Consider the following 21,210-nt stretch of genomic DNA (forward strand, 5'->3'; position numbering starts at 1 on the left):
GATGGCGTACGTCTACTTTTTTCTTCAAATCCTTAGATCGGTGTTCAGTGAAACTACTGTCATGCATTGCAGATCTTGAAGTATTTCTGTAGAGTTTGGTTGTTGTTACTATGGGAGTGCACGGGCTGTGGAGGCTGCTGGAGAGCACAGGGAAACCCACCAACCCCGAGACTCTGGAGGGAAAGATCCTCGCTGTTGGTATCCTTTGTTTATGTTTGTGTAAAACTCCTTAAACGTGATCAGAGCTGCAAAGAGTTCTAAACATTTGTGCAACTACTGTTAGATTGCTTCGATTGTGCCAGGTTACCAATAGAAATGCCGCTGGTTAAAAAAACAACCAACGTTATATTAGTAAAAAGTACTTTTCACAATAAACGATTTCAAACATTGATTACCGTTTAACGCCATTTAAATACATTTTCAATAAGAGCTGTTTGGCTAACTTTTAATTGGATAGAATGTCTCCGTCCAGAAGAAATCTATCAGACAAACAACAAAACAATGCTAATATAAAGTGTAGGTTTGGTTTTTTTGTATAAAATATAAATAAATTATATAGTTTTAATTGTATTTTAGTTTGGGTAAAGTTGCACATCTTAAAAAAAAAAAAGGCAAAAGTACAGGTAGCCTAATTAGCCTGAAACGACTTAATTACTTTGATATGAGTATTTGCTTTTCATTGTTGTTATTAGTCTTTTGGCCCCTCATGTTTTTCTTTGAAATGTGTAGAATTTGCCTGGTGGTTGGGCGGGCCGGATTAAAGCCTCTTGCAGGCTGGTTTTGGCCCATGGGCCTTAAGTTTGACACCCCTGAGCCAGATCACATAAATATCTATATCTTTTTTTTTCTTCTAAACAAACAACTGCATTTTCCAGATATCATACCAGTGGATGATAGATGTATTTAAAATGGAGTATTATTCTGGTAATGTATAACCTTAACGAGAAACCCTTCAGACATCAGTATATGGCTAAACCAGGCAGTGAAGGGTGTGAGGGACCGCGATGGCAACAGTATGCAGAATGCCCACCTCCTCACTCTCTTCCACCGCATCTGCAAACTGCTCTTCTTTCGCATCAAGCCTGTTTTTGTGTTTGATGGCGATGCCCCACTGCTGAAGAAGCAGACCCTGGTGAGTCTCGTATATTCTCGATGAGTGGATGTTTCCAGAACAAGACTGACAGACATGGTACACCTTCATCTATTTGATAACATAACAATGCTTCTGCTGGGACTGTGGTGCAGGCCCTGAGAAGGCAGAGGAAGGAGGAGTTGACTCGTGAGTCCAAACAGACCAATGAAAAACTTCTCAAGACGTTTCTGAAGAGACAAGCAATCAAAGCTGCACTTGGTGATCACAGGTAAGTGGAGGGATCACAAATTAAGTGTAAGACTTTTTTTTCTGAGTGGTTCCCTCAACTGGCTCTATGGTTTATCACCTATCAGACTTGTGGAGCAGAATCTAATAAATGATCATGAGCTCTTCTCACCTCCTTGCCGTTGCATTGACATTGGTTGTCTCGTCCATCTTACAGCAAGGAGCCTCTGCCCAGCCTCTCCAACGTGAGGAGAGATGAAGTGGATGACATGTATGTTCTGCCTGCACTGCCTCCTGCAGAGGAGAAGAACAGCAGGTCAGATATGTGATGAAAAAGTTGTATTTGAGACAGTATTTTGGATTAAGTGGGAATTTTTCAAGGGTAAAGACTTCATTGCCCTTTTATAGTATTTTATCATCTTACTTTACTGGGTTAAATTCATTATTATTGATAATGATAAACGTGTTGCTTCATTATTTTCAATGACATACCATTGACATTTCACTGAATTTACACCTACAGAATCAAACAACTTTACCATTATAAAGATAAATTATGTGGAGCTCTCCAGTCAAGTCAAGTTCAGATTACATGTCTTTTGGAGGAAAATATTATTATTGGCAAATTCACATTAACTCTGTATGAAGTATAGTACAATGCTTTTGTTTTTGATGAAGCTATAAATGGGGTGCTTAAACTTTTTTCATATGACGGCTTCTCTTTAAAGTTCGGAGGATGAGGAGGAGGAGGAGGAGGAGGAGGAGGAGGAGGTGAAGGAGGAAGAACCAAGTCAGTGGGAGGAAACGGGCAGCAGTTTTCACTCATATGAGGTAGATTATCACTTCTTCGAGCTCGTATTATTGCCAGTCATGACTTCATGCTAAAAGATTATGTATCAATGTAATGTTAATGGTTAAAGTGAAAATCGAATTTTTCATTTTCACACTGGTTTAGTTGAGGATCCTTGACGTAAAACTGAATGACTGAATTGTTATTTTTATCCACAATTTCCTTTACAAATTGTTTTTCACAAATCAAGCAAGATGAAGAACGAACGTACTGCTCACACTGACTTTGCACGAATACCTCCTTTGACGGTTGCTCATTCTGTCTTAGGGAGAGGTGTACGAGAACCCAAACTCAGTGGACATCAACTCTGAGGAGTTTGCGAGCCTGCCTCCTGAAATGAAACACGAGATCCTCAAAGACATGAAAGAGTTTTGCAAAAGACGTCGGACCATGTTCCACAAACCCCCAGAGGTACAGGTCACACTTCAAGATCTCTTCCTCTTCTTCCTCCTCTCAACACTGACTGCTCCCTTCACTGACTGCTCCCTTCACCGCTCCGCAGCATTCAGGCGAGTTTTCCCAGTTCCAGCTGGCCGGCCTGCTGCAGAGGAACCGACTGAACCAGCGACTGGAGGTTGTGGAGAAAGAGATGAGCCAGCAGAGCGCTGGCGGCGCACCGCAGCTTTACCAAGAGGATGGAGATCAGCAGAGCCGCAGCGTGGAGTCGCGTCGGCTGGCGTCAGAGGATAATTCACACTACATCCTCATTAAAGGTGAGGATACTCTTTATTCTCCCACTAAATTGTGAAAATGTTTACTTGAATCAGGTTTTAGTTTTTGTTCCCTTTACTTTCTGGTTCGAGACATTGTCCTTGAAGAGTAGGACCAGACTAGATACAGGATCTTGAAAAAATGCATTGAAATAGCTGTGATAACTCATGCCGAACTCTCTCACCGTTACAATTCATTGTCCTCTCTTTGTTTCCTTCCGGCCGCAGATTTGCACAGATTTGTTTCTTGTGGGATAATAAAGCATTTTTGAACATGAACCTGAGTTTACCAGAAGATTGTCGTCACTGCATGTGTTATAACACGTGTTTCACAACCCACCAGCTTAAATTTCATTCCGTTTCATTGTTATAGAACTAATCACAATAGAGTCACCTCACATTAGAAAATGTAGGGGGAAAAAACAGCCAACACGTACCACAAGGTGGCATTTCAGTTGGAAGACGCTTGTTTTTCTTGTCATATCTAAAATGTTGTTTGAATTGACCCACTCAGGCTCCAAAAAGAGCAAGGCTGTTCCGGAAGCCCAGCCTGCTGCTGCACCCTGGACTGGAAGCTCTCTGTCAGGCTGCAGAGGACGAGCGGCGGACAGACCGGAGCCCCTGTGGCGTCCCGTTCACGAGGAAGAGCAGAAATTATGGGTCGGCTCTTCAAGAGGCTCCAAACCTTCAGATTCAAAGCCGCCTCAGACCGATCCATCACCCCCCTCACCTCGGACACTCAAGGCAATTCAAGATGCAATGAATGACTTATCAGATGAGGACGAAGCGGAGAGTAAGCAGGATGGCAGCGTGTCGCCACGTACGCTGCTGGCAATTAGACGGGCTCTGGCTGAAGAGGGAGAAGGAGCCGATGAATATATGACGAGTATTAACAGCTCACCCAGAAAACTGACTGCAAATGCTCATCTTTCAAAGCCACTTGTGGTCATCAGCAGCTCAGAGGAAGAGACGGAAGATTCACAACAGCAAAAGTCCCATTTGAATAAGGAGCAATGTTTAACAACTCATGATGCTTTATTTGAGAGTAGTTCTGAAGATGATATGGAGGACGCAATCGGACGGAGAAATAAAGCACTCCAGTCTGCTGATCTACAAAGGACAGAGAGGGAGGCAAAAGAAAAGAGTGAAGAAGGACAGATGATAGAGGGTTTAGGTGCAGAAAGTGAAGCCCAACAAAAGCGAGAAGAACCGCTTGAGAGGCGAGAATCCGAGCCCAAAGCGCAGGGCAACGCTGCGACTGCATCCAGTCAGAACAGCGTATCTATAAGCTTCTCTCCCCATAGATGTGGGAAACCTCTCAGCACTCAGACTGAAAGCCAGCCTGTGGTGTCGGAGCGGACAAGAAGCACACTTGTCCAAGCTTCAGATGAAGCGAAGTCAGAGGCCAGCAAGGAGAGCGAGTCAGAAGGTACAGTAACGGCTGCTTCAGGCAAAAAATGGATTTATAGATCGACTATAAATCTCCTGATGTAAAGAAATGTACCTGTATGTGTTTTCTCAGAGAGTTTCATTGAGGTGTCAGAAGATGAACTGAAGGAGGAGGAAGTGGAGGATTCACCAACAGCTGGAGAAGAAAAACCTGAAGTCACAGAAGATGAGGTGGCGGTGGAAGAAAAGTCAGAGGAAAGCTTGTCGGAGGCTCCCGGCGGTTCAGCTGCTTCTGTGAATTCAGAAGACGAAGAAGAAGAAACAAAGAAAGAGAATGAAGAGAGTGAGCTGAAGGAGGAAGAAAAGCCAGCCGTCAATGAATGGGAACACTTTGACGTGGTTGGTGTTTCCCTCAGTACTTTAATTTAGGAACATGTTATCACTCAAGAATGATAAACTAATTATAAAAACAATCCAAATAGTTGCACATGAAGTCGCTCTCTGATAACTTTCTAGAAACAACCCTTCTTCATCTTGTTTGTCTGATGTGGGAATTTGTTCTCTGATAAAGGAAAATAATTTTTTTTTATAGAACTTGGGGGGGGAAAAGTGACTTTTGTGTCACATTCTTCTCTAAAATGCTAATCAGTCAATCTTTTTTTTTGCTTACATTGTGCCACAGTAAGGTATTTTAAGTAAGGAAAGTAAAAATAAAGATAATTAAAAGCTCTAAAATATAAGTGAGTCACATAAATAAAAATCAACTAAAAGCATAGTTAACAGTTGGATCTTTAGTTTTTCTTTTATAGGCCATTTACATCCCAAAAACTAATTGAATCACAACATAATTGTCATAATTTCTGACAGTAGAAGTAATCATTGTGACATTAATGACGCCTTTCTATATTACAGTTTAAAAAATCTTTCGCAAGTTTACTTGGTCTTTCCTCGTATTTTGTATGAAGTTAGTTTTTTTTAGCTCTTTGACCACCAAAAACCCTCCTGAGATATTTTTTCTTGATGTGAATTGTTTATAAAATATTTTCCAAACTGACCTACATCCAAGTCACAACTTTAGATGGACACAACATTCCTTATTGTTACAAATCGTCTCTTTTAAGAGTCATTGTCCATTAATGTAAGGTTACAGAGCTGATCCCAATGGGACAATGTTTAGAAAAAAAACAAAAACAAAACATAAATCCACTCATATCTGTTCATCAAAATCATTTCACCCTTGTCCGGTATTGCATCCTGATAGTTTTGAATGTTTTATGAGCCGCGTTTTTATTCATCAGCCACAGATTTGATTGCGCTCTCTATCAATTGAACCTCCACGGGACATGACTGACTGAGTGTCTGTGCTGCAGGACGAGCTGCAGGCTCTGGAGAGCTCGCTGCAGGCGGAGCAGAGCAGCCTGAGGGAGCAGAAGCAGCAGCAGGAGAGGATGGCCAACTCGGTCACTGGGCAGATGTATCTGGAAAGCCAGGTGAAGCCACAAACACACACACACACACACACACACACACACACACACACACGAACTGCAGAGTTTCACGTCACACCCATCTACAAACAGATGAGTCATAAAACAGAGAGGCTATAAACATGAAAATGCAATAGCTTGATGGACTGAGCTCTGAGGACGTGAAATACTGACCAGGGTGGAGGAGGTGGGGTCTTATGGCAACATTCCCGGGAGCCTGACGTGCAGTTTGTGTTACTTTGCTGCACATCTTAGGTGTGAGTGTCGGTGTGTATGTGTGTGTTTGTGTGCGCATGACTCCTCGAAGTAGCAAGGTAAAATAAAAAATCACCTCCGATACAAAACATCCGTTTTGTCTGATCCTTTTTAATCTCATCAGCTGTTGCGATAATGAGGCACTAAGTGGAAAAGCAGCTGTCGGATGATGACAAAGGCGTTCACAAAATACCCGGAGCCTGTTGGGATGAAAGCCTTTTAATTGCGCGAGCACAGTTCAACGCCTATTTTAAATTCCCGGCAAATTAGGGCGCAGTTTAAAATAAGTGAGCACTCGCAGCAACGTGACCTAATTACACCGTAACCCCCGCTGTGTGCAGATTGAGAGACGGACTGGGAGCCGTGATGGTGTGAATGCATTATTTTGTATTTATGAGTAACGAGTGTTTTGAAACCAGGAGTTGCTGCGGCTGTTTGGCGTGCCGTACCTGGTGGCTCCGATGGAGGCCGAGGCTCAGTGTGCAGCGCTGGACCGAGCTGACCAGACACACGGGACCATCACGGACGACTCAGACGTTTGGCTGTTTGGAGGACGGCACGTTTACAAAAACTTCTTCAGCCAGAACAAATACGTCCAACACTATCAGTACAGCGACCTGCAGAATCAGCTGGGTCAGTTTATGAAAGTGATCTTATGGTGTTCTGGTATTTTATTTGCAGATCTTCTTCTTCTTTTTTTTTTTTTTGAGGCTTTAAGTATAAAAAACTTTTCAATAGTAGCTTTGCATCTTCTTTCCGAAGATTCTCTTTGACCATTTTCCGAAATGTTGATTCTTGCTAATTTGTCATTACAATGGATTCTCGGTCTTCCACATTGTAAATGTACCTGTTTTTGAAACACAGTGGTTGAGGAAATGGGGATATTTGTTTTCTCTGTTTTCATTCATGAAATGTTTAATTCCAGGAAATGGAAAACACCCCAAAAACATTTTCCTGGGTGAAATGCGACGTGAATCTAAATTAAAAACTCATAATGTTGTAGTTTAATCGGTGATACTTTCTCTGGTTTGCATACATGTGAATGTGTTGAGAGAGAAAAAAAAGATGATTGAAACAATTTATTTATGAACTCATTTCCATTCTGCTTTTACAGTGACTTGCTGATACAGGGGAGTAGTTGAAAATATTAAAAACATTACATCCACAGGAATCCAATGAGCTCACACTGCGCATATCAGCTGTGGGTGCCTGTGTTGGCGATGACTGATCGGCTGTCATCACAGTCGGACTGTTTTCATTATGGTTGAGTTATAAACGGAAAGCTCACCCTCCTCTCTCCACCAGGCCTGGACAGGACCAAAATGATCAATCTGGCCTACCTGCTTGGAAGTGACTACACAGAGGGGTTGCCTGGGGTCGGATATGTGACCGGTATGGAGATCCTGAACGAGTTTCCAGGACCGGGACTGGAGCCGCTCTTACAGATGAGGTGTGGTGTTTTGTATTTTTTTCCTCTTTTGCTGTCTTGATTTTGTTTCCTCAGTAAGTGAATACACGTGTCCCTGAATGATGTTGCAGTCGTGTTGTCTGACTGGTCACTTTGATTTTCTTCAGTGCGTGGTGGTCGGAGGCTCAGGAGAAAAAGCGCCTGGTGGCCGATCCTCGCTACACGAAGGTTAAGAAGAAACTGAAGGAGCTCAAACTGCAGCCTGGCTTCCCAAACCCTGCGGTGGCTCAGGCTTACCTGCAGCCCGCCGTCGACCAGTCGGACGGCTCCTTCAGCTGGGGACGGCCACAACTCGACGTGATCAAAGAATATCCTTTTTCTGTTTGTGCCGACGTGCGTTTGTGTCTTGATGATCATGCGAATTCTTCCTTATTGAGTTTTTTTTACATTCTGCTTGAACCGATTTGGTTGGAACAGTCGGAGGACGGAGGAGACGCTTCAGCCGGTCATTAAACAGCTCAACCTGCAGCAGGTACCTGAGAGACTCAACCAGCGAGGGGACCGCTCAGAAATTATGTTTTAAATAACATTACTTGAATGTATCGCAGCCCATCAACCCAACTTCTTCATAACACAACAGCAGGCATGATGGGACACTTAAAAAAAAGGCTGAATGGTTGATGGCTGAAATATTTGCTTGATAAAATATATAATAACTGAAACATTAGTTGACATCTTGAAGTGTGCAAAAAAAAATAGTACATTTACTTTAGGACTTACTTTGTTTCAGTAAGTTGATCATTTGTCACCTAAATGTTGTTTTTACGCTTGACAAAGTTAATTTTTGATGGCCAAAACATAATGAACACACAGTTTGAAACAGATTATTGGAAGTAGTTAAAGGGAATAAAAGTTTTCATTGATAAATCCCAAACTCAAACACATAATTACAGCTCAAACCCAAGATTTAGTTTTTAATATATTAGTAGGCTGATTTAAAAAGTCACGCAAAAATATTTATTTGCCAGCAGGTGAAATGAAGTATTAGTCACTTTAAATACAAGTTGAAAAAGTGTGTTGACAGTTTGGCAAGGAAGAAGTGCAAATTTAAACCTTTACAACTTTTTTTTCCTTCCGACTCACCATAGTAGTATGAGGCTTTAAGAATGTGGCTGCAGTGTTGTCTGACATTTTCAACTCGCCCTCTATTAAATGTTTTCAATTAGATTGTTTAAGTAGAAGAAGAAAAAAAACCTTCTTGCCATTTACTCTTCTTTGTCTCTGTGTTGGCTCAGACTCAGCTACGAATAGACTCTTTCTTCCGCATGGAGCAGCAGGAGAAGCAGGCCATCCGCAGCCAGCGACTCCGGCGAGCCGTCACCTGCATGAAGAGGAAGGAGAGAGGAGGAGGAGAAGAGGAAGACGGAGACAGCGAGGAGGAAATGTCTTCTCCATCTAAATCTAAGAAAGGGAGTGTGAAGAAAAGAAAACAAGAGGAGAAGCCGGCAGCAGGCGGAGGGTTTCTGGGCTCGGAGGCGACTCCTGAGTCTCCTCTTAAACCTTTGGTGGACGTCTGCAGCGCCGGCGGCAGCAGCCACGAGTCCCCCAGAGTAAAAGCTGCTTCGCAGGCTGATCAGACTTTGCCTGTCAGGACCAGAGCTGGCAGCAGCAGCAGTAGCAGCTCTGGTGAGGACAGCGATGGTGGTCTGAATGTTGCCATGGTTACAGCGCGGTCTGTGTTTGAGAATAGCCAGCGAGGACGAGGAAGAGGAAGAGGAAGCACGAGAGGAAGAGGAGGCACGAGAGGAAGAGGAGGCACGAGAGGAAAAGGTCGAGGGAAGAAGATGTGAAGACTTTACAGTAAACATGAAATGTGGTTTTAACAGTGAAGCCACACACATAAAGAAACACTGAAATGTTTAGGAAATTATTTGATGAAGTGACTTTTTTTTGTGTCATACAGCTCATGAATTTACACTATGAAAGTTCTGAAAAGATTTTCTACTGTCGAGATGTACTTGTGTGAGAAGATTGTCTTTACTTTGCATTAAACCATTTCAGGTTTGTATTTTTGAAGAACTTGTCATTTGTTCAAAGTGTTGACGGCACTGCGCAGAGTGGGGCTGCAGTGGAAGGACTGCAACCGCATCTGGCACGTGCGGCAACATTATCCACATTAATCCCCAAGATCAAATCTGCAAATAGTGACATTACCTCAGATCCCACAGAGACCAAGAGGATCTATTTTACATTTTAGTCTGACCTCTACTCACAATTTTCCTAAAAACAGGTCAATATTTTCTTTCACGGTGCATCTTCTAAAAGGTTCACATATCTCTCAGAAATCTTGTATGTTAGGTGGCTGTGCTACACGTGAGGTGTGCTCACACATTTTGATCCTGGCAAAGATGACTGGCAATAACATTCCTTTCTAGTTGTACTTTAAGTTTTTTTTGCACAGGCCCCTATTCAGCTGAAAAGAAAAACCCATTTCCTTAAACCTTTGCATGTACTTTGCATTACGTGTCATTTTGCAACACGTTACACCTCATGCCGTCCCTCTGCAGATCCAGCTCAGGAGACCGACAGGGCAGCTGTGGCTGTCGGTCAGGTTTACTGCTTTAGATAGACGTGGAAGCATTTCCAACGAGGGGGAGCCAGAAATATGAGGTTGAGTTGAAACTCACTGCGGGATTGTTGGACCAGACGATGGGGAAGCACTCTTATTTGTGTGTAACTTAAAACCACACAAGGTGATTGTTCAGTGCCAGTGTGAGATCAGCCGCCACAGCGACCCAAATCCACAGGACTTTATTTTGGACTGTCCATACGGAGCTGCTGATATAGATCTCCTGTTTAGTGCATTGCTGCCTTCATGCTCGAGCTGCTCCTTCACATATGGACGATCAGCATAAGGCCATGGAGGACTCCAGGATCAAACCAGAAGGTGAGAGGTTGTTGTTGTTAAGCAGAAACCCTAAAAGGAGTGGAGTCTGTATGGGAATAGTGGTTTGTCAGTGAACGTAGTATATGCATGCATGAAAATTAAATCAGCAATGGGTAAAAATGCAGTAAAAGTGTAGCTGTATGTCAGTAACAAATATAACATGTATATACACAAACAAGTGTATAACATAAGGTTTTTCTGACCCTATTCAACTGTATTGTTGCAGAGCGGGCTCCCCCGACCTTCCTGTGAATAGATATTACATAACAGAAGTTTTAGTTACGGTTGGCATGCTTTGTGCAGCCATGAGCCGCGACACATGGTTGGAGTTTCAATCAGCAGGATCACCGGGGTATTATGGGGGCAGTGGATCAAACGGCACCTGTAATGTAATATGAGAGGAAAACAATATGATTACTCATCTGTTTGATTTGTGGCTGGAGTCCCACTTTGAGGTGATGAGTCCGGGGAGGGAAACAACAAAGGGCGTCCTGTCAGGTGCGGCAGTGCACAAAGAGAAAGTGGCATCCGCCAACAGCCCTGGAGTCTATTAATTACATCTCACTAAATATTTTATTTCACCCCTGTGGGAATGATAAAGTGGGAGTTTACAAGGAAATAAGACATTATGATAGATTTCAGTGCCCAAGATTCAGGTGAGGGAGGCACCTCTGTGTTGGGCTCTGGTAGAGAAAATTTCAATTAAAATATTTCCTCTAATATACAGTTATCCAGTTTCTCAAAAAAGCTCATGCTGTGACAGTCGAGGGAAAAAAGGAGTTTAGATAAAACTGTAACTCTGCTAGCATTCAAGTGAGCCATTAAAATATATGAACGACTTGTAAAAAAATTACTTATAGGCCTTTAACTGGTTGACTTCATGAAATATATTTAAAGTTTTTATGAGCACATCCCATGCTTTGATATTCATCTGCTTGTATACAATATATCTTGTGTTTTCAGGCCTGTATTTTCATTTTGCACATCCCACTGTATATTTGACTCGAACAGAATGTTTGTCTTTCCTGTGGGTGTTTGTTCAGGTGCTGCTGCGGATGCAGAATTAGCCAAAGCCATACTGTCGCATCAGTTCCACCCATCTGTCCTCGGCCCGGAGTGCTGGGAGGGATACGTCTTCTCAGACCTGGAAATCCGCATCAAAGAGTCGACTGACATCTATGGAGCTGTACTCTGGCCCTCGGTGAAGCCGTGAACCCAAACTAATGCTCCTCTGCTGTACAGTCCTGTCGTTTTAAGGCACGCTAGTAAACTGTACATTTCTATCAATAGGCCATTGTGCTGTGTCACTTCTTGGAGACCAATCGAGACGAATACAACCTGATGGACAAAAACGTGATTGAACTTGGAGCTGGAACTGGACTCGTTACCGTTGTCGCCAGCCTGTTAGGTGCTGAGAGGGAACAGTCAATTTTGACTCGATCTTTAAATAATGTGTCCCTCTGCTGCTGCTACTCTCTCTGATTTCATTTAATTCCGTTGTACTTTCACTCTCCAGGTGCTAAGGTGACTTCTACAGACCTCCCAGACGTGCTGGGAAACCTGCAGTATAATGTTACACGAAACACAAAGGACCGATGCAAGTATACCCCCCTGGTAGGTCTCCTATTTTATATAGTAAGTTTCATGGCGAATGTAATGTTTTCTTTAAAAAAAATCCAACCATTGTTGGAAAATAAACAACATCAATGTCATAAATCCTGGCTTTTTGTTGGTTTTCTTTCTATTATTTTAACATAATTTGTGTTTCATTGAGTTAATTCTGTCTCCAGGTCACCGAGCTGGTCTGGGGACAGGGTGTGGACAAACGTTTCCCTCGTGCCACGCATTGTTTCAACTACATCCTGGCGGCTGACGTGGTGTACGCCCACCCTTACCTGCAGGAGCTGATGGATACCTTTGACTACCTGTGCCAGGAAGACACTCAGATCCTTTGGGCGATGCGTTTCCGCCTGGACCCCGAGAACAGCTTCGTGGATCGTTTCAGGCAGCGTTTCCACGTGGAGGAGATCTACAACCTCCCAAGTCTGAGTATCAAGCTGTACCGAGCCTGGAGGAAAGACAAGAGGAGCACAGATCCCAAAGAAGCTGCTGAATGAACTCTGTTTCTTTATTGTTTGTGTGCGTTTTTGTAGGGATAATCATCACCATTGCAAAGCCATATGTGATTTTAAATCTCTGTGAATCCCTGTCCATGTAAGCGAGGTTTTGGCTCACTGCAGTGTGTTGTTCCTGTGGGATCACAACATTGACAATCTGGGTCGATATTGATTTATAGTTTTCCAAAGGAAGTGTCATGACCTGTGAGAGTTTAAATACGGTAGCTTTTTTGTAATGTGACTTTACAGACAATGTTGTGCAAGTTAATTAAACTTGATGAAAGTTACAAGCTCTTTCTTTATATTTAGGTAGGAAAGTTCAGAATGAATGCAAAAGTAACAACTGAATGATTCATTAGGTTCAGTTGGGGATCAATAGTTGGAGGAAGATGCTCTTCGGTCTGGAATTCAGAAAGACTAGAACTAGTGACATCCTGTGGATACGGTCCAATCATAATGATATTTCCAGTCAAACACTGACGCTGATAATGCATGTGGACGTTATCAGTTCAGCTCAAGTAATTGCCCTTCATTAAAGACTGCATCAACTAATGCCGATTATATGGCAAATGTTACATCAGCCATAGTTGTTGACATGATTGACCAAAGGGAGGAGTGTTACGCTAACACAAAACTCTAAAAGATTTTGTCTTCAGAAATGGCAACTTGTCTCAGTATCTTGAATAGATCATGCAGAAAGTGTCTATTTCCCCTAGAGTGAACTCCACTGGGGAACACAAGGATTGAGGGTTGATTTTTCATCTGATGCTGCTCACTAACGCTCATCATTTTTGTTTATTAAAAACTGATATTCCATGCACTTTGCAATGTTTTTAATCCTTGATTTATCCAACACAATTTTCAAACAGCTATAATTTCTATTTTTCTGTTCGCAAAGTATGAAAGTATGTGTGCATCAAAGGAGTTGCCTGTAGTGGTGAACCCCTTGTATTTTTATTTATTTTTTAATATTTAGTTTACTACATAATCACAGCCTTAAAGCTCCAATTATTGACTGTACAAAGCTCTGAGCACATTAGTTCTTTGGCACTTAATAGCAGGCAGGCAGTGTTCGCTGTGAATACGTGAAGCATTTAGCAGCAGAGGCGTTTCCCCCGGGAGTATGTTGGGAGAAAGAAATTGCTAAAAATAAAGAATTAAATAAATGAATAAGTATATAAGCAAATAAATAAATAAATAAAATACTGAGCTTATGTTAAACAGGTGGATGAGGACATACCTCAGAGTGATTTTTATTGTAACTTGTTTATTTCTTGTTAAGATTTCCAATAAAATCTTTCCAATACAGTTTCATTAGGTTGTTTTACGACTGATTCTTTTTTCTTTGATGATGATGATGATGATGATGATGATGATGATGATGATGATGATGATGATGATGATGATGATGATGATGATGATGATGATGATGATTTGAGTCACAAACAGAAAAGTAAATCTCTATTGAAAGTTATAACTTTTAACTTACCTTACTTTTGGGTATAATTTCATTTACTAATTTAATCTTTTCTATCCTTGCAAAACCACGCAGGATAAGTTTAGCAGTGAAGAAACTGAATAGACGTCACTATATAAGATTTGAATCAAGAAAAGGAAAAGTTCTGTGGTCCACATAGTTTTGGAGTGAGTTTTTTCTACTTCTGGTAGAAACAGAACATGCATCTGAGTCTGACTGCTAACTCTACATTGGAATGAATGAATGAAAGTCTATGCATTTTCAGTGACACATAAAGACAACATTTGCTCACTGAAACACCTCAACTGTGTGTTGAAGGTCTAATTAAATGTTGCATCCATATTAGGAAGCAGTTGCAGCCCCAGTAACACGAACACTGATGTTACTGCACAGATGTTTCATGTTTTGGAATCAACCTGTGAGGATGATGCTTGACTCATCTGCTAATACCGGTAATGTGACCTATTAAATGTGATATCTAATTTGTGATTCCAAATCACTTAAAATGTTAGAGTTGCTTCAAGGCTTATCATTTCTTGTCCGTTTGCCCGTGCGATATGATATTTGGCAGCAGAGTCAAAGGAGAGGTGGATTAAAGGGGAACATGCAGGATATCTAAGCTTGCGAAGGAGAATGGCATTGCATTGTCAAGACAGACAAATACGGAACAGCTGAAGTCTGTCTGCGGCCTCTCAGGGATATCAGCTATCCTCATGTCTCTCTCTCAACAATGTCTTGATAACAAACAACTATTCACTAAAAGACTTTGTGAAAATGCTGCCTGTCATCAAGTTTAAAGACTCCCATCTTCTCTCCAAGTAAATCATATCAGTACCACAGCTGGGGACTGACCTAACCACTGCACCCTCCACATTAAAGTGCCAGAGTCCCGTCCCCCCCCCCACCACCCACCCACCCAAGGTACTGAACAATTGTTGAATTTAAAGATGTGAGTGGATTTCGCGTGACGACACCTAAAACTGCGAGGCGATACTTCATGGTCCACGGCTGTTAAAATGAAACCATTGGAGGTCTAATTGAGGTTATGGAGCCCCGTTCTTCCCTCATGGGGTTTGACACATGGGGTCTGCATGCCGGGCAGATCCTGTTACCTCTCATCTCTGGTGAAGCAATTGAGGCCATTGCAAGAAAAACAAGCCAGCAAGCACAACATGCGAACCTTCCAGGTTGTGTGCGTCATTTTTAAACAGGCTGTTTGCCTGATGAGACCTCATCTTACCCTCACTGTTCTGCAGGAGAAGTTACAGCACACTAACAGCAACTACAATAAGTGCAACACTTTCTCTTGAATCCATTTAAACAAGTGCGTCAACAGTTAATAAACGGACATTGAATTATTTTTGTGCTGCAACCTTCATATATTTTCCGCATATTCACTACGTTTTACAGCATTTCCAGTCATTCTCAGTTTATACAGCAACTTAGACTTGTGGGTGATCATAAGACTAGTTGGATATGTTGGCTAATAAGCACTTCTCATCTTTTTACAGCTACATTGCAGTGTATTAAATATGCATGTGCAGGTATGGACTGCTCAAGAGAGGGATTTAATTTGAAGTGTTTCCTTGATCAATCTGTCAAGATTTAACGTGCATCTTTCCGTAACAACACAGACATTCAGCAGCTCTTTATCAAGCAGGTTTCAGACCAAACATAAATCACGTTTTGGCGTGATCACGACAAGTCATGCACACTGAGTGTCTCTGTGCATGCAAGCGAGGGAAACCGAGGATCTAAATGAATAACATGCACTATATATGTTGTTTTGAACCAACATTCAAACACAAATCAGGGCTTATGTCACTTGATATCATAGCATTCCCACCATGCTCTCTCTCTCTCTCTCTCTCTCTCCCCCCCCCCCCCCCCCCCCCCCTTTGGCTTCCTGCTGGGATCATCCTTGTTCTGCATGTGGTTGTGTGTTTATATCTACGTGAGCGACGCTCTAGTGGAGCCTGAGTTTATTTCTAATGGTCCAAGATCTAAAAATACTGTGCTGCCCTTGTGATGGCGATGGGAGTGTCCTGCAGGATGCTCTCTATAACCTCGCAGTCAAAGGTCCCCAGATGCAACCAGACTGCACCACAGATCGTTTACTGGAGAATCAGAGGTCAAGCACGCAGGTAGGAATTCACAGGTTAGTTGCTTCAACTTATTGAATATGGTTCCAAGTGAAATGAAAAATGTTTGGAAACATGTACTATGTATATATAGACATTTTTAAAAACAGTATTATTGTACTTTTCTATGGCGAGACACATGCAAATACAAGCCACAAACTTTAAATATATTTCAATTGAACATAATATGGTGCCGCAAATTTACTTCTGCTACATCATTAACAGATTTGATGGTGAAATGAAATGTAACCATTAAATCTTTTCTATATGTCGATTAAAGAACTTTCCCCTATGGAGTCGTCGTCGACATGCTTACTGGAGGACACCACTCTTCTGAGAGAGGAAGAGGAGGAGAACGATTTGGACAAGGGACAGGATGAAGGTAGGGTGAAATATTATGGGTAACATGTTGGAGCCAGATGACACAAGGTATCTCAGCGTCTCATCTTTTTGTTTATTTCAGGTGATTCACCAACAGAGGAGGTCACCGTCGTGAAGCAGCATAAGCCCGACTGGGCACCTCGTTTCTATCACTACGCAGGAAAAGAGGTTTTCAACTATGTCGGCAAGAAAATTGTCATCGAGGAGGGTTTGGATTCCTATGCAGGCATGATATGGCCAGCAGTGAGTAATATTGATTCAATGGATTTCTTTATCGCTTGGTTTCCTAACCCCTAACTCCCTAATCCTAACCCGTTTAGAACTGTGCATTGACTAAAAATGCTGGAAAGCCTATTTTTGCTTCTTTCCTGGAAAAACACAGCATCAATTTCAGAAATATTGTTCATATACATATTCAATAAAACACAGGACATTTGATTCTAATTTGTACAGTCTTGGATATTTCTTTTATAATCAAACTTTTTCTCAGAGAAGTCCATGATGGTTGCGTGTTGTCTCTTTTTCAGGTTGTAGAGTTATGAATAATAGAGTGATATTTACTACAAAGGGCGGTAGAGCTGGGTGTCTTTGTAGCAATGAAAGCTGAGTTCATGGTTTCTAAAAATACTGCTGAGTGGGATAAAGTAAATAATGAAGAGAAGATGAGCACAGGACAGAACCCTGAGGCACTCAGATTCAGATTCAGATTCAGATTCAGATTCATTTATTTGCCATTTGCAGTAAAACCACATTGGAATAAATTTGTAAAAGTCCCCAGTGTGCACAAGACAGGTACAGCCATAAAATAACATTAATTAAAAAGTACATAAATAAAACAGGATAAAAGTACAGAAATAAAACAAAGAGAACAGTGAACAATTGACACTGTGAAATCGATCATGTGTTAAATGTTTTTAATAGGCTCCGTAGGCCAGGCAATGATTCCTACTACACAATTAACATTTTTCTGATGTGGTGATGGAAGATCACAAAATGATTTTGGCATTGTGTTTCAGCTGCATGCGTTTCTCTGCATTTACAATCTCTTGCATGAGTTGCAATTTTACTACACAGCACATGCTCTATATTATATTCAATGCATGCTGACCCATTTGTTCTAATAAAGAAATAAATCATGAAGGAATTATCTGTCATCATTGTGAAAACAGATAAACAAAGATGAAAAAAACATTTGCGATAATTGTCGATGACTTTTAGTTATACTACAAGTATATCTGGTATTAATACATTTTTTCATCATATTTTACATTTGAAATTTTCCACAGAGCCACAGAGTGTTATAACAATGTATTCGACCAATGAACAGTTCCAATTTCCATCAATTTGAAGTGTTGGGTTGATGTGTCTGATACAGACTAAAACATTGAGTTTGATTACAGGCTTTGGCTCTCTGTCACTTGCTGGACACTCATGGCGAAGAGTTCAACCTTGTGGATAAAGCTGTCCTGGAGATTGGAGCAGGGACCGGCCTTGTGTCTATAGTAGCAGCATTCCTCGGTACCTAAATATCCAGAAACTTCTTCACGCACAAACACCTGTGAGACTATGACTGTTGTTTTAAACTCTGTCTTCAGGTGGTTGGGTCACAGCCACGGACCTTCCAGACGTTCTGGGCAAACTGAGAGCAAACCTGTTCAGGAACACCAGGGGCCACTGCAGACACACCCCCCAGGTAGCAGCTCTGTCCTGGAGCCACGACCTGGAGCGCACCTATCCGTCCTCCGTCTACCGGTACGACTACGTGCTGGCAGCAGACGTGGTCTACCATCACGACTACCTGGACGAGCTCCTGGCCACCATGAAGCATTTCTGCAGGCCGGGCACGACTCTGATCTGGGCCAACAAGGTGCGGTTTGAAACTGACCTGACTTTCACTGACAATTTCAAAAAGGCCTTCAAAACAAGTTTATTGGTTGAGGATGGGGAGTTGAAGATCTTTCTGGCCACCAGTCGGGAGGGGGGGGAAGAAGACGGCATTGGGCAGGGAATACATCATCCTCTAACAGTGGAGGAGGAAGGGAAAGGGGGTGATGCTGAGGATGAGCTGAGCAAAGATGAGCTTGTAAAGCAGGAACACAGTGAGGTTGATTTGAATAGTGTCAGCCAGGACACGGGAAAAGAAAAACAAATGGAGGAAGAGGGAAATCTTCAGTACGATGGAGACGAGGACCTCAATGATGATGGCGACAGAAATGACGATCCAGAGGATTTTGCCTCAATTGATGAAGACATGACAGGTGAGACACCTGTCATGAGAAAATGTCCTTAATATTTGCGTATCAACAATGTTTACAAGTATCAATCCGATCATTACCAGAGTCAAACTGCAGTCTAATGTGTAATAGAATTGAATCAATGGAGTTGTAGATTTGTGACTAAAAAATTCGATATAGCTTAAACGTACTCTTTTCTTTCCACAGGACAGGAGTCTACAGATCAGAAAGCTGCAGAGCAGATCTTGGTTCCCAGCATCTTACGCAGCCTGAATCAAGACATCTACCACTATGCAGGACAGGATATTTTCATTCGTGAATCCATAGACTCCTATGGAGCGGTGATGTGGCCGGCCGTGAGTCCCGCTGAGAACACATTTAATCGTGCAAAAGCCAAGTTTCTCTCAACGTCTCAGTGCCTCTTTCGTTTCTGTTGTCAGGCGTTGGCTTTGTGTTCTTTTCTGGAGAACAACAGGGACACAGTGAACCTGCAGGGGAAGACGGTGCTGGAGCTGGGAGCAGGAACAGGGCTGGTAACCATCGTGGCCAGCCTGCTGGGTGAGCATCAGCATGATTTATCTGGACGTAACACACAATCTCACTTAAACATGCAAATACACATTCCAAAAACAGACTTCGGGGGTGGTGGAAAGAAACAGAAAAGGACTAATGGCTGGAGATGACACATTCCCACTTTTTCAGGAGCCTCAGTCACAGCCACAGACTCATCCGATGTGTTGAGTAACCTCCGGGCCAACGTGGAGAGGAACACCAGGGACCACTGCAGACACACCCCCCAGGTGGAAGTTCTGTCCTGGGGCTACAACCTGGCGCGTACCCACCCTCCATCCGTCTACCGGTACGACTACGTGCTGGCAGCAGACGTGGTCTACCATCACGACTACCTGGAGGAGCTCCTGGCCACCATGAAGCATTTCTGCAGTCCGGGCACGACTCTGATCTGGGCCAACAAGGTGCGGTTTGAAACTGACCTGACTTTCACTGACGACTTCAAAAAGACTTTTAACACGAGTTTAATGTTTGAGAATGGAGAGATGAAGATCTTCATGGCGACAAGCAGAGAGTCACACAGTGAAATAAGGCAGGTGAGAAATTACTAAGGAAGCTTGAAACACCTTGGAGGCTGCAGAAATCAAAGCCTCTAAAGTATTTCCTTTTTTTTAATACATGCTTGCTGAATGTTAAAGGACTCAAGTTATAAGCACACTGCAAAGGTCACACTGACGTTAAAGTAATCCAAATCACGTTTTCACGTTGTAGCAACAGATGTTGCAGCACAGTAAGATAAAGAGGAGGAATCCAAATTTCTTTATTGTAGTTCACATGTACTGCTTGTGCTTCCACAAGGTTTCTTTTGGGTGAAGGTCCTGGATCAGCATTAATCCCTCCAGCCACTGCTGTCCAGGTCCTATCTTTACTCCTCTGTTGTTCCTGTCATAACTCCTGCAAACTCTACAGCTCACGTTCTGCACTGAAAATTACAAATCCTTATGTGGTTTGCTGAGTAACTTACAGTCGGTGTCTACATTTTTCAATAAGCACTATCCCATAAAATAGAGAGAGGGAGTGTGTATATGCATTACTGCAGGAGGATTCTTTTGAACATGACTGGCCAACCTCTGGTTAACTTTTGAAGCTCTGAAGTGTGAGTTCACATGAGAATATAGTATATGTAACAAAAATCCACGTCATGATGGGTTTACAAATTGCTACTAGAGAAGAAGCTTTAAATTCAGAAGTTCAGGAATAGTCACTGTATAAGATTTTTAAGGGCGCAACAAAGTGGTCGCTAAACTGTTTTCCAATCCTGGTTTCTACATGTGTTGCAACCTAAATTATACCTGCTCTTGGCTTGCTTGTTTTTTTTTAAGCTCTGGAGAATCTTGATAACATGTATTTAAATGGCTCAGCTGTTTCTGAGAAGTGAGGCATCCAATACATGTGGGGCTGTCGGGGGTTATGGGGGTATGTGAGGACCAGGAATGTAAAACACCGGTGTCAGGACTTCTGCTCAGCGAGAGAGTGATGATAAGCAAGAATAGCCAGTTTAAATTAAACCTTAAACCCAGGAGGTTCAATGATACAAACTGGAAACTAGAGAAGAGAAGCAATTGATGGGAAATTATGCAACTTAATGTATATTCCTGCTGGTTTGCTTCTATGGAGCCCAATTGTAGGGTTTCCTAATCTGAAATGTGAGGATGTAAATGGTTTTGGTTAGAACAGCAAACTGGTAATAGAGTAAATGATGACATGTAAAGAAAGCAGACTTTATAAACATTTTAGCCTCTTTTTGTTAGTCTTTTCATTTTTTTTTTTTTACTTTTTATGACGCGTTTTATTCACTGTATGTAAAAAAAAAAAAAAAAAGACAACCAATGAACACTTGAAATCTTCCAAACTGTTTTTATTCAGTGTCATTCTTCTCATTTGTGACTTTATTCCATGTGAGCACAAAACGGTGACAAGCAGCTC

General features: G+C 42.1%; 3 protein-coding genes across 3 annotated transcripts; all 3 read left to right on the top strand.

Annotated features, from left to right (window-relative positions):
* Positions 1-32: 32 nt before the first annotated feature.
* Positions 33-9,485, top strand: ercc5 (excision repair cross-complementation group 5). The gene is made up of 15 exons (XM_080497930.1): positions 33-198; positions 957-1,132; positions 1,246-1,361; positions 1,536-1,634; positions 2,047-2,149; positions 2,436-2,579; positions 2,671-2,881; positions 3,393-4,307; positions 4,401-4,666; positions 5,638-5,757; positions 6,429-6,642; positions 7,315-7,459; positions 7,585-7,785; positions 7,865-7,949; positions 8,713-9,485. Exons 1-15 carry the CDS (start codon positions 111-113, stop codon positions 9,265-9,267), a joined length of 3,438 nt encoding a protein of 1,145 aa, XP_080354056.1. The 5' UTR covers positions 33-110; the 3' UTR covers positions 9,268-9,485.
* Positions 9,486-10,095: 610 nt separating this feature from the next.
* On the top strand, positions 10,096-12,771 carry mettl21e (methyltransferase like 21e). The gene is made up of 5 exons (XM_080496605.1): positions 10,096-10,364; positions 11,408-11,565; positions 11,655-11,772; positions 11,881-11,978; positions 12,155-12,771. Exons 1-5 carry the CDS (start codon positions 10,316-10,318, stop codon positions 12,479-12,481), a joined length of 750 nt encoding a protein of 249 aa, XP_080352731.1. The 5' UTR covers positions 10,096-10,315; the 3' UTR covers positions 12,482-12,771.
* A 3,285-nt stretch (positions 12,772-16,056) lies between these two features.
* On the top strand, positions 16,057-21,139 carry mettl21ca (methyltransferase 21C, AARS1 lysine a). The gene is made up of 8 exons (XM_080501801.1): positions 16,057-16,102; positions 16,380-16,481; positions 16,563-16,723; positions 17,881-17,998; positions 18,076-18,738; positions 18,922-19,070; positions 19,155-19,272; positions 19,417-21,139. Exons 2-8 carry the CDS (start codon positions 16,391-16,393, stop codon positions 19,833-19,835), a joined length of 1,719 nt encoding a protein of 572 aa, XP_080357927.1. The 5' UTR covers positions 16,057-16,102; positions 16,380-16,390; the 3' UTR covers positions 19,836-21,139.
* The last annotated feature ends 71 nt before the right edge of the window (positions 21,140-21,210 follow it).

The sequence above is a fragment of the Blennius ocellaris genome (genome assembly GCF_963422515.1).
Source record: "Blennius ocellaris genome assembly, chromosome: 1".
Taxonomy (NCBI): Eukaryota; Metazoa; Chordata; class Actinopteri; order Blenniiformes; family Blenniidae; genus Blennius; species Blennius ocellaris.

What these genes read in the sequence shown, in the direction of transcription:
- ercc5 (XM_080497930.1), top strand. Translation starts at nt 111, where the DNA reads ATGGGAGTGCACGGGCTGTGGAGGCTGCTGGAGAGCACAGGGAAACCC. An exon ending in GCAGAGGAGAAGAACAGCAG is followed by an intron (nt 1,635 to 2,046) that starts GTCAGATATGTG and finishes TTCTCTTTAAAG; the next exon opens with TTCGGAGGATGAGGAGGAGG. An exon ending in TGTTCCACAAACCCCCAGAG is followed by an intron (nt 2,580 to 2,670) that starts GTACAGGTCACA and finishes ACCGCTCCGCAG; the next exon opens with CATTCAGGCGAGTTTTCCCA.
- mettl21e (XM_080496605.1), top strand. Translation starts at nt 10,316, where the DNA reads ATGGACGATCAGCATAAGGCCATGGAGGACTCCAGGATCAAACCAGAA. An exon ending in CTCCAGGATCAAACCAGAAG is followed by an intron (nt 10,365 to 11,407) that starts GTGAGAGGTTGT and finishes GTGTTTGTTCAG; the next exon opens with GTGCTGCTGCGGATGCAGAA. An exon ending in GATGCAAGTATACCCCCCTG is followed by an intron (nt 11,979 to 12,154) that starts GTAGGTCTCCTA and finishes TTCTGTCTCCAG; the next exon opens with GTCACCGAGCTGGTCTGGGG.
- mettl21ca (XM_080501801.1), top strand. Translation starts at nt 16,391, where the DNA reads ATGGAGTCGTCGTCGACATGCTTACTGGAGGACACCACTCTTCTGAGA. An exon ending in GGACAAGGGACAGGATGAAG is followed by an intron (nt 16,482 to 16,562) that starts GTAGGGTGAAAT and finishes TGTTTATTTCAG; the next exon opens with GTGATTCACCAACAGAGGAG. An exon ending in TATAGTAGCAGCATTCCTCG is followed by an intron (nt 17,999 to 18,075) that starts GTACCTAAATAT and finishes CTCTGTCTTCAG; the next exon opens with GTGGTTGGGTCACAGCCACG.